The 11,390-nt window shown below is 43.1% G+C and overlaps 1 protein-coding gene across 1 annotated transcript; it reads left to right on the top strand.

The window, feature by feature from the left end:
* The first annotated feature begins 331 nt into the window (after positions 1-331).
* On the top strand, positions 332-10,023 carry LOC147443761 (uncharacterized). The gene is made up of 6 exons (XM_086526558.1): positions 332-787; positions 1,074-1,203; positions 1,281-1,394; positions 1,498-3,103; positions 3,314-3,537; positions 3,768-10,023. The coding sequence occupies exons 4-6, from the start codon at positions 2,715-2,717 to the stop codon at positions 4,184-4,186; spliced, it is 1,032 nt and encodes a 343-aa protein (XP_086382684.1). The 5' UTR covers positions 332-787; positions 1,074-1,203; positions 1,281-1,394; positions 1,498-2,714; the 3' UTR covers positions 4,187-10,023.
* Positions 10,024-11,390: the final 1,367 nt, after the last annotated feature.

Consider the following 11,390-nt stretch of genomic DNA (forward strand, 5'->3'; position numbering starts at 1 on the left):
AGGGCGTCTCTTAGAAGGCTCCTATTTTTTAGCATCAAAAATGGTCGCTAAAGAAGCTTTAGGGACCCATTTGTATGTTTTCTTTGTTATATCACACTGAGTCTTGTGTGTCTCAGGTTTTGTTTCAATAACAAAAGTTGAAGCTTTAGAGGGTCGGGCTATAGGTACAGATGGTTCAACTTCTTGGACATGCAGCCCTACCAGTGCTCGGGAAAAATCATTTTTTCAAACATATAAAATTTCTTTCCTTGAATTTGGCAAGGGGAAAATTTTAAAAATTAGGTTTATTTTTTGGAGTTTCACACTATTTTTCTCTTTTTCGGGGCAGGGTTTCTCCTTTTTCCCTCGCAATTAAATTTTGTACCTGTGAAGTGGGAAGCTTTAGCGATTTTTCCCCGTTTCGCGCCCCAGATCAGCCCTTCCTGCTGCTTCTGCTTCTCTCTCTCTCTCTCTCTCTCTCTCTCGGGTTGCTATCGTCTTCTTGTCTCTTCTTCTCTGCGTATGGTGGGTGTTCTCAATTTTCTGTCGTGGGGGTGGGCACGTCTAGTTGGGCTAACTCTTTTCTCCCTTACATGGGAACATCGAACGGAGGTGTGATGACGGACCTGCCATCCTCTGCAAGCGGCCGATCGCAACATCAACCAGCGAGACAGAGTTCGCATAGACCCCCAAGGGCTTGCACAGGGCGGACACCCTCTTGATTGGCTGCTAGCTGCCCCTTCTATGGAGAGCACCCCCCTTCCTGTGCAACATGTGGGAGCTCGCATCCATCATCGACTTCTTCAATGTAAGTACTAGTCAAAGAAAGAGAGAGAGAGAGAGAGAGAGAGAGAGAGAGAGAGAGAGAGAAAACATGAACGGGAGACGCATCGAGGATGACATACTCAACCCTAAACAGTTTGCATAAATCTCTTTCTCTCTCGTGATCACTTCAGGCGCACACACACACACACACACTTTTTGTGCTCTCTTGCACTGTGTTTGCAAGGGAGGCTTGAAGCTAAGTCCCAGAGATTGGAACACTGTTACATGGTAAAATGCACACATACTTTGAATTAATACCGATACTGTAGGTCTTTCGATCAGTGCTGAACATTAAGGTTGAATTTTCCCTCGAGGAATTGGAGAGCGCTCTTCTGACACCTAACACATTGCTTGATACCATCCACATCGCTTTTGGATTTTGCCACATTTGCACGGAAGGTAGCAAGCATTTGACCTCCTTTCTAACAAAACTTTCTACTAGAAACTTGTATGAGCATTGTGTGTGTGTTTTGAAGGCTGGACGAGTTAACCAGGCTTTGACTGCTATCCATGAGCTCAAGCAACATTTTAAACAGAGCATACATTCAGAAAATGATCAGGAGAATGTTGGCATGGCAGTAGCAAGAAAGGTAATGGCTGGCTAACGGAGCTTTTAGATTGCAGGTAAGTCTTTTCACCATGTTTGTCTTGATTCTATTTACATAATGATTGTTCTAGCTGTTGTCTTCTCAGAATAAAGAAGCAGAAGTTCTTTCTCAGAGAGTTAAGGTATGCTTACTAGAAGCCAGAATTCATGATGTGCAAGAAGTAGTAAAGCACATCTCACCTGCATAAGATACGAGTTTGTATTATTTACGAGTTTGTATTATGTCAGTCAATGTGAACTGGTAAAGAATTATAAATATGTTGATGATTCCTTGCACTTTTGAAGATGATTTTGGGGGTGTGGGAGTGTGAAAGAGGGGGCGCTGGTCGGCAATGTAGCAGCAGCCAATGCTCAGCTCCAATAATCACTAGAGTTAGTCCAAAAATGGAGGTTTTTCACTTGCATTATTGCCCTTGCTATCCTCTACTACATAGTTGCATCAGTTAACACGAAATGCATTGTCAAGACAAAGTTTTCCAGGTGTGGGTATCATGGAGTCCTCTGAATATCAACTTGCCCAAGGCAGTTTTGTAAAGCTTACATAGGTCTAAGTCCCATGTATGCATTCTTAACACTCTGCATTCTAAGTCCCATGTCTGCATTCTTAACTCAGTAGGTCACTTGAGTGGGTCTCGAGCCCACGTTTTGTATGCCAGTTGAAGGGTGAGCCATAGTGCTCCGAACCCCCATCATTCGTATTGTAAAGCCGTGTTGGCTTATCGAGTTGAGGAGAGTCAGTCCCTCACTCGCTACCTGATTATTGTTTTTGGATCCGCGAGTGTTGCCGGCCACTATAGACCTGGCCCTAGTTTGCTCTTGGGCTCTCTGCTTATCGAGTCGAGGAGAGTTAGTCCCTCACTCGCTACTTGATTATTGTTTTTGGATCCACGGGTGTTGCCGGCCACTATAGACCTGGCCCTAGTTTGCTCTTGGGCTCTTGTTGAGCCCGTGTTTAGTGTATTGCACCCCATCATTTGTATTGTAAAGCCGTGTTGGCTTATCGAGTTGAGGAGAGTTAGTCCCTCACTTGCTACTTGATTATTGTTTTTGGATCCATGAGTGTTGCCGACCACTATAGACCTGGCCCTAGTTTGCTCTTGGGCTCTCGGCTTATCAAGTCGAGGAGAGTCAGTCCCTCACTCGCTACCTGATTATTGTTTTTGGATCCACAGGTGTTGCCGGCCACTATAGACTTGGCCCTAGTTTGCTCTTGGGCTCTTGTTGAGCCCGTGTTCAATGTATTGCACCCTCTTATGCTATGTATGCACTTGCATCCTAACATTTGGTATCAGAGCTTGTGGAGATGGCCTCATTAAAGGCTTGGTTCAATGTGGAAGTTGCATCCGTATGCTTTGAAAGGGCGATGCACCGTTTAGTTGAATGTTATGATGGATGGAGCAGAGAAGAATCGGAATATGACTGCGATGCGGTGCAAGATTCTATGCATGCTTTGACTCAAACTCGCTCGAGGACTATGGAGATTTACCACAGGGATGTAGATTCGATGCGGTTGGAAAGTAAGAGAACAAGGAAGGAACTTGAAGGAAAGAAAGCAATGTTGGAGGACGAGCTCCGTCGGCAAGAGCAGGGGATAACCTTGCTTTTTGAGGAGGTGGCTATGATGCAGGATAAGTGGGCCACTGAGGTAGCAATTGCAAAGGAAGAGATGGATCAACAGGGGTTGGTTCGAATGTAGGCCTCAGATGTCCGTTGGATCCCCCCTCGACGAGGCAGATTACAAGAGGATGCGAGGCGGGTAAAGTGTACTCGATACCATACCAGGCAGCTAGGAACACGATCAAATGGTCGGGGATGTACAACAATCATGGTATATCGGGCTGAGCCGGGGGGCCAGTGAACAACTACGACATGTGGTGAGATATGTCGGCATGAGTGGAACAGCATGTTGGGACAGGCTATGGATGGCCGATGGGTTCCCCCTCGACAAAGCGAGATGTCCACCGAGTGGGAGCGCAACATGAGTGCACATGAGAATAGCCAGGGTAGTAGAGACCAGATCACTACGACAGGGCGATGCAAACCAGCTATGGTGGCGCTCAAGAAGGCATGGAAGGAAGAGATGGCGAATGTGATACACGCAGCACATTGCAAGAGGGCGGGCTCCGGTGAGCACCAGCCTGCGTTTCATTCGAGTTGCTTTGATTGGTGAGTGATTATGCACATGTTCCTAATTATTAGCCGGTGCTGGCTAAGATGGAATTACTAGACATCGGGCAGCAGATGAACAATATTCGTATAGCGACCAACAAGGCAGTGGGACGAAGAGTCGCTCTACAATGTGGGGATTGCAACCGAGCGACTTCAGTTGGCTGATTGCTTGGACTAAGTTTATGAGGTGGATACCTCCTCGTCATAGAAGTTGTGAATGCACAAACATGTGCAAAAGGCAACCAAATGGACGCCAAGTTTTGGGAGGTGGTATGCATAGAGCACGGCATTGATCCCACGGGGTCATACAGCGGCGATGCTAACGTGCAGCTGGAGAGAGTGAATGTGTACTACGAGGCAAGTTGCAGGTGCTATGTGCCTCGCACCGTGCTCATGGATCTGGAGCCAGGTACTATGGACAATGTTCGAACAGGCCCCTATGGGCAGATCTTCCGCCCTGATAACTTCGTCTTTGGCGAGTTCGGAGCTGGCAACAACTGGGCCAAGGATCACTACACCGAAGGCGCGGAGCTCATTGATTCTGTCCTTGACCTTTTCCGCAAAGAGGCTGAAAACTGTGACTGCCTTCAAGGTGAGCGCCTTTAAGATCTCATTCTATCGTTCTTTATTCTATCTTATTCTATGAAATGCTGTTTCGTCATGCCTTCTTTGCCATTTCTCCGATGTTACATTTCCATTTATGTCTGGTATAATGATTTTGTTGTCAGTTTTGCTTATATTTGACAATGTAGTTAGCATGTGCAATCGTCTTGTTTGAAAACAATGTTCAGATCTATCCTCAGTGAAGGTTGTCAGATTTCTTAAAGTGAAATTTACACCGCTGCTATTCTAACTTCTCTAGCTTCCTAGTATCCCCCCTCACTTGGTAGACATTGGCTTTAGATCTACGCTCACCATTCCCAGCCAGTGCTGGATTCCAAATTTGTTTCAAGTTAGCAAGGCTTTGCCACAAACTCTTTCTTCAATTAATGTTGATCTGTAAATTGCATACTGTTTCTATGCTTCAGATGTTTGTCTATACACTATGATGCAAGCTTCTGTAGTGGCAGTGTCTTCAACATTGTGTCATTAATCCTACCGAACTGGTTGATGGTGTCTTGTATACCTAGAACATCGGTCTTTTTCTTTCTGCTATAGCTACATCTCATAAAAAAGCTAGCTTTTCTCTACTGATCAGTTAAATCTATGACTACTTGCTTTGAGGCCTTTGTTTTGTAGTTGTTTTGTAGTTTTGTGCTCTGCTTCCCTATTAGGTGCAACGGAATGAATGTTTGCGCTTTGCTCAAGATGAGTGCTCTGAACTATGCTCAAGGTTCCTTTTGTTCTTATGGAAGGTAGAGCCTTCCGTTCTTAACTATGATCACAAACAAAGTGAATAGACATTGTGCTTGCAAGTGTATGAGACTGAGAGATAGAGAGAGAAGAGAGATACGACACCAGAGACATTGTAAAACCCTCCTCCGAAGGCCCCCTCTCGTCGACGAGAGTGGTCTACTATTGATTGCACAAAGTGGTACAATGATGATGCATGGAAACTGATGCAACTTGGAACCGTGTCGATGACGATGACGACGACCTAAGGCTGAAATTTGCAACCTTCTAACTGCGGTCCACAAACGCAATCTGCTGAAAATCTGGGGCTGATTCGGGCTGTTGAAAACGCTGATTTGCCTGCTGTTTTTGAGGGCTGAAAACGCTGATTTGGTCTGCTGTTTTCAGGCTGAAAAACGCTGACTATCTGCAGGGATGTTAGGGCTTGAAAAACGCTGTTTTTCTTGTTGCAAAAACGTTGTGTTCACTTCTGCAAAAACGCTGTTTTGACTGTTGTCGCTAGGGCTGAAAATGCTAAGGGAACTGTTGCTGATTTGGTGGTTCTGTTGGCGATAGGAAATGCTAGATGCAAAGGCTACCGAGGTCAAGCAATGGCTGAAAACGCCAAGCTAGATGGGGGGTTGGCGATGATAAAAAACGCTAGGGCTGATGGGGTGCTTGAGGAGTTCTTGCTGAGAGAGAGGGAGTACCTGCTGCCAAAGGCCTGTTGTGCTCCTTGCTCATCTACCCAAGAGTGCTAGCTTTGGTTTGCTTATATATTTTCTTACCTAAATTGCCCTACCTACTTTTTTTGGGAAGTCACTTAAATTAATAAGTGAAAAATGTCAAAAATAGGGAAAATAGGCTAAAATCATTGGAAAATTTCCCTAACTGATTCTAATGGATTCTGATGGGAATGCTTATGAATGCTTATGAGCATGCTGTGGGCAATCAGAGGATATGCATCTACACTAAGTGACTGGGCATGCACGGTCTACGAATAGACTCACAAAAAGTGCCAAATCACTTCTAAATCTAGACTGACTGGACTGACTGAACCCTTGTCGTGTTGTAGCTTGTCCATGAACACATAGGGTTGGATGTGTCACGTGACATTCCCGCAGCAAGTTTGCGTTCTCAACGGCTTCCTTGGGCCTCATCTTATTAAGCTTCCTCTTTTCAGACTTCTTCGGCAAGGATGATGACGATGCGAGGAGGAGTTTGTGCTGACGCTCATGATGGGAGGCCAACACCTTGCAAGTGAAGCGATTGCCAAACGCCGGGTGAGTTCTCAGTTCACTTTAGTCGTGAATCGTTTTCGCCTGCTCAATGTCCTTAGGCTTTAGCTATGGCGTCCGAGTCCTGACCTGTTGATCAATGACGCTTAGTCTTGACGTCTCGACCTGTTGGAGCTGGCGTCCGAGTCTCGACTTCTTCCACTGCAGCCGCCAATGCTGTTGACTCCCTGAGCCTCTCGTTGCTTGTTTGATGCACTAAATCGGCTTTTAGATCATAGTTTGAAGCATCTATCAGTAGTTACACTAAATCTTGTCACATTTTGTCAAATTTTTTCAAGGCAAGCTCGAAATCTAGCCTAGATTTTGCCAGTTAGTGATACTCACAATTTTGGGTGGTAATGTTGTATCAATAAAGAATGTACTTAATCTCAAACTGGATGTGTGACATCATAGTGTTAAAGATTTTAAGATCGTTAGTTTCTTTTACATGTAGTTACAAATTCTATAGTCTCAATTTCCCACATGGTCGTATGGCTTGACCGGGTGTGTTATCTTGAGCTATAGTTTCTTGTCAAGACACGTCTAACATACCTTGGGTCTATGTGTCACACATACACAATGTTTTTATTTTGTATATAATTACAAATATAGACACGTCTAGCATATCTTGGGTCTATGTGTCACACATACACAATGTATTTCTTTTGTATATAATTACAAATATAGTTTCAATTTGTCACATGGTCATATGGCTTGATCCGGTATGCCATCTTGACCTTCGATTTTTACCTTCAGTTCTTCTAGCTATCCATATGGCTTGACCGGGTCTCTTGAGCTATCCATTCTTACCAAATGTGTAGTTGTCTCTTTTTACGATAAAAAGCGTTAAAGATTTTAAGATCGTTAGTTTCTTTTACATGTAGTTACAAATTCTATAGTCTCAATTTCCCACATGGTAATATGGCTTGACCGAGTGTTTTATCTTGAGCTATAGTTTCTTGCCAAGACACGTCAAGCATACCTTGGGTCTATGTGTCATACCACCACTTTGAAGTTAGATTACTTTGACTCTATTGAAAATGTGTTTGATTTTAATGTGTAAAATAATCCTTAAATCCCAAGTGGGACACCAAGATGAGGTGGGCGGTTTGTTTGGAAAAAGAAATTATGTGATGAAAATCCCATGTGGGAGCCCAAGAAAAGGGTATATTGATTTTTTTTGAAAAAGAGGTCTCCGTACAAAGGAGACTCTGCCAAAATTTTTAAGATTTATATTTTATGTACAAACTCAAAATTAAATACAGATGGTGCTTTTTTAAAAGTTATATTTTGCTTAAGCATAGACGTGCATTCATATCATATATAATTGTTTTTGTTCAAAAAGATTAATCTTTTAATGGGTTGTTTTGTAATGTGTTTTGATTTGATGAGTGAAGTTTTTCATGGTTGTTTAAGAGTATGCATTATTTGTTATTTAGAGAACAATCCATTTCAGATGTGTGCCTTAAATCCCATGTGGGAAGCCTACTAAGTAGGTGGCTGGTATCATATGTTTTGAGATTGAGATTTGTATCAGTTTACAAGGCAAATGCTATTTGTTTTTTGACAAATTACATTGAAATGATTGGTTTATTGTAATTTAGTATTCATTATATTTGTTGCTTTTCATGGTTTGTTCTCTTAACATCTATTGCAAATGAAAACACACTACAATGTACACTTCTGTCCATTTGCACTTCAACATGTATTTTTGCAGAACCATGTGCTTCTAAAATTGTTATGTTACTAGTATACATAAAATAATGGGTCATTACATTCCGTACGAAATCCGTATGAGTGGGGATGGCTCATTGCGAGAACGTCCGTATCTTGTCCGTATGTAGGGAGGTAGGTTAGCAAGTAAGATACCGTCCATAGGGGGGTTTCTCTAATCTTGATGCATGCAGGTGACATCCCCCCATTACTAATAGTGAATCCCTTGGGCTTTCTTCTTGGATAACACTAGGTATGGCTAGTGGTTTATGGTCTTTGTGAGGTTGCTTTTGCGTAGGGAATACTGTGTCTGTAATCTGGATTTGCCTAGGTGCTGGCTCTAGATCCCTTTGGGTCTCTTCTACCAAACTCATTCATTGCTTGGCTCGCTCGATCTCCTTTGTAGGGTTTAGGTAAGCTCCTATCTTTTTCTTGGGTCTTTGCCATTGTGGCTCATGAAGATCTTCCTTGTTTGTTTCTTTCCTAATGGTCGTTTTAGTCTCCATGGTTTCACCTAAATTAGAATCCTCTTCAACGTCATTCATATATACAGGGTCATCACTAGTCCCTATGTTTGTCTTTGAACTGGGCTGGTCTCACTGCTTTTTGTGATCTCTTCCTCCGTGTTTTCTTCTTCTGAGATTGTGCAATTGATGCTGTGTCTCTTTCTTTAAGAATATAATTTTGGCTTTGGAGCATCGATCGTGTGAGTATTACTGGTACCACATGCGTATTTTGTGATGGCTCCTCGGTAACCTCAATTAAGTTTAATGGTGTGATCTTTGGCGCATTTGGATTATTAGGCCATTGGGCAATCAAATGATCTATGCCACATCAATTACACATGAGTATGAAAATTGTAGATGTGCTCGCTTGATTGGTTTGCATTAGTGTGGCATTCTTTTGTAATCTAATAGGACACTCGGCTACACGATGTGGACCCCCACACTCGTAGCATTGAAGAGGTGGTCTCTTGGCAGTGAAAGTAATATTTTGGCCTCTTGATGCAAGAGCAACTACTTGATAGATAGGTTTGACTTGTCCCCAATAGTCCTCCATGTAGTATTGTGCACTTTCTTCAAGTTCATCAATCCCATAGGCAATATTAGGGTCTATATCTTCCTCACAGCCTTCCAAACATGCAATAGATGACTCACAACCCACTTGATTCAAAGAAGCAATTCTCGGATGTGGTGGTTGCGGTCCTAGCACTGGAGGTGGTAAGGGTGTTGTTTGAACAACATGTTGGTCCCTAGGGACCATGTGTTGTGACTGTTGTCCAAGAGGTGATACTATGCAATCCTTGGCTTGATGACCATGCCTCCCACATGCATTGCAATTCCCATTAAATTTTACTCTAAACGTAGGGCATTCATTGGTACTATGTGGACCATAGCAAATTGAGCACCATTGTTGCTCCCTTCTTGGATACATATGATTATGTTGTGGAGCACAATCGTCTCTAAGACTTTCTTGAATGGCCTTGGTGAGATCAGCTAAAGTCATCTCAGATATCTTTGGCTCTTTAGCAATAGGCTTTATGGTCATTGGCTCATGCCTCGATGCTTGCGAGCTAGTAGATTTAGGCTCAATATACACTCTTTCTCCTTGAATCATTAAATTATCCTCCAATTGGATCGCATTGGTGGTGACTGCTTCCCAAGTGGTGATACCTCTAGTGACTAGGCCATTGTAGATATCCTCATGTCGTAGTCCCCTAATGAATCTATCAAGCAATTGTTTATTATTGAAGTGCTCATTTGGATTACAACGAGAATTCTAATGCAAGCGACTAATAAAGTCTTTCAAGAACTCCCCTTCCTCTCGTTGGGCTTTCTGGAGCTGAGATGCCACACCCCAAAGTACTCCCTCTCGTATGTACTCTTTCAAGAACACTCTCCTAAGAGTAGGGTAAATCGTTTTTTCTTCCACCCTTAGGGTTCTATACCAATCCCTAGCCTTTCCACTCAAGGTCAGGCTAAAGCTTTTGTTTTTGAATATTATTTTTGGTCTCAGATTTTTCGAGCGTTTTTTTTTTGAAAAAAACTTTTTTGTGGATAATGTTGTGCATGGGCGTCGAGCTCACGCACGTACACAACTGTCCTTGGCAGTTGTGCCTAACTTGTCTACAATTAATAGAGCTAATTAACACTAATTATATCCATTTACACACTACCTAACACAATAAACTACACACTGACAGAACAGTCAACCTTCACAGTGCCTACTGCTCACTGTCCAACTGCACATTACAGATCTACACTAACTAACATGTCTGCTAACATCTGCACATTGCAACACTTAGTAGATCTAACAAAAAATTTCACATTGCAATACTTAACAGATTCTAACAAAGCCTGCTAAACTTGCACATTACAGCCACTAATAAATCTACACAAACTCAAACAAAAGCTGAAAACAGATGAAAGAAAGACTTCTAGAGGTAGGACTGAGTGCTCCTCAAGCTTGGTACAAGGTAGATCTCGGAAATGGCGCCAAAAATGTGCGCTTTTTCGCATGTGTCAGATGCTAGGAACTTCCAAAACACCATGTGCGAGCCACGAATGGTTGTAAGCACACAACTAGACAGGCCTAGCAAGCTCAAAGGGGCAATGGTGTGTCACTCACCGCTCAATGCTTCCATCGTGAAGGATCCTGTGGCGCGAAGAAGAAGGAGCCGCCACCACCATCATCGTGCTCAATAGCCTCACCACCGCCGCAATGCTCAATCACACACACACACACACACACACACACACACACACACACTCTCTCTCTCTCTCTCTCTCTTTCTCTCTCTCTCTCTCTCAAGCATACACACACACACACACACACACCCGTGCGCACACGAAGGAGAAGGAGATAGAGGTAGAGCAAGAGAACTTGTTAGCATGCACCTCCAAGAATGAGGATTTTCGGTCAATATAAGAGTTTGACCCATTCATACATGGGCGCCCACAATGGTCGGTCATAGTAAAAATCATGTAAAAATGGGATAAGTGATGCACCTCTCATCGCGATCACCTACACACCTACTGGACAGACAAGCCCGGTCCATGACTCAAATAAGTAATAAGGCGTTCGTTAAAGGTGATAGGGTGTACATAAGGGTTAACAAGTGTTCAAGTAAGTACTTTGAAACCCATACCTATATGCATTATGTAGGTGATGCTTGTTCAATGCTTGCTCCTTTCTCGTTTCTTCTTTCTGGTTTCAATGTTTGAGCTACTCGGGTAACCATGCATGTCCGGTATGTGGTCCTTAACTTGTCTTCCATCGCTCTAATTATTTGGACAAGACAATGTACGAGGAGCATGGACGATTTTTGCCAGAAGGACATGAGTTGCGTGGACCAAACATATGCAAACACGACATGCACCCATTGAAGGCGAGTGATTGGAAGAACATGTGGCAAGAATCAGGAGATTTTATGCCACCTAAGATAAAAAGACTCTTTATTTTTCATGACCTTCCATAATGGAGTGACT

Source organism: Adiantum capillus-veneris, chromosome 13 (genome assembly GCF_014529385.1).
Source record: "Adiantum capillus-veneris isolate H3 chromosome 13, ASM1452938v2, whole genome shotgun sequence".
NCBI lineage: Eukaryota > Viridiplantae > Streptophyta > Polypodiopsida > Polypodiales > Pteridaceae > Adiantum > Adiantum capillus-veneris.

What these genes read in the sequence shown, in the direction of transcription:
- LOC147443761 (XM_086526558.1), top strand. Translation starts at nt 2,715, where the DNA reads ATGGCCTCATTAAAGGCTTGGTTCAATGTGGAAGTTGCATCCGTATGC. An exon ending in CAACAGGGGTTGGTTCGAAT is followed by an intron (nt 3,104 to 3,313) that starts GTAGGCCTCAGA and finishes TGAGTGGAACAG; the next exon opens with CATGTTGGGACAGGCTATGG. An exon ending in TTGCAAGAGGGCGGGCTCCG is followed by an intron (nt 3,538 to 3,767) that starts GTGAGCACCAGC and finishes TAAGTTTATGAG; the next exon opens with GTGGATACCTCCTCGTCATA.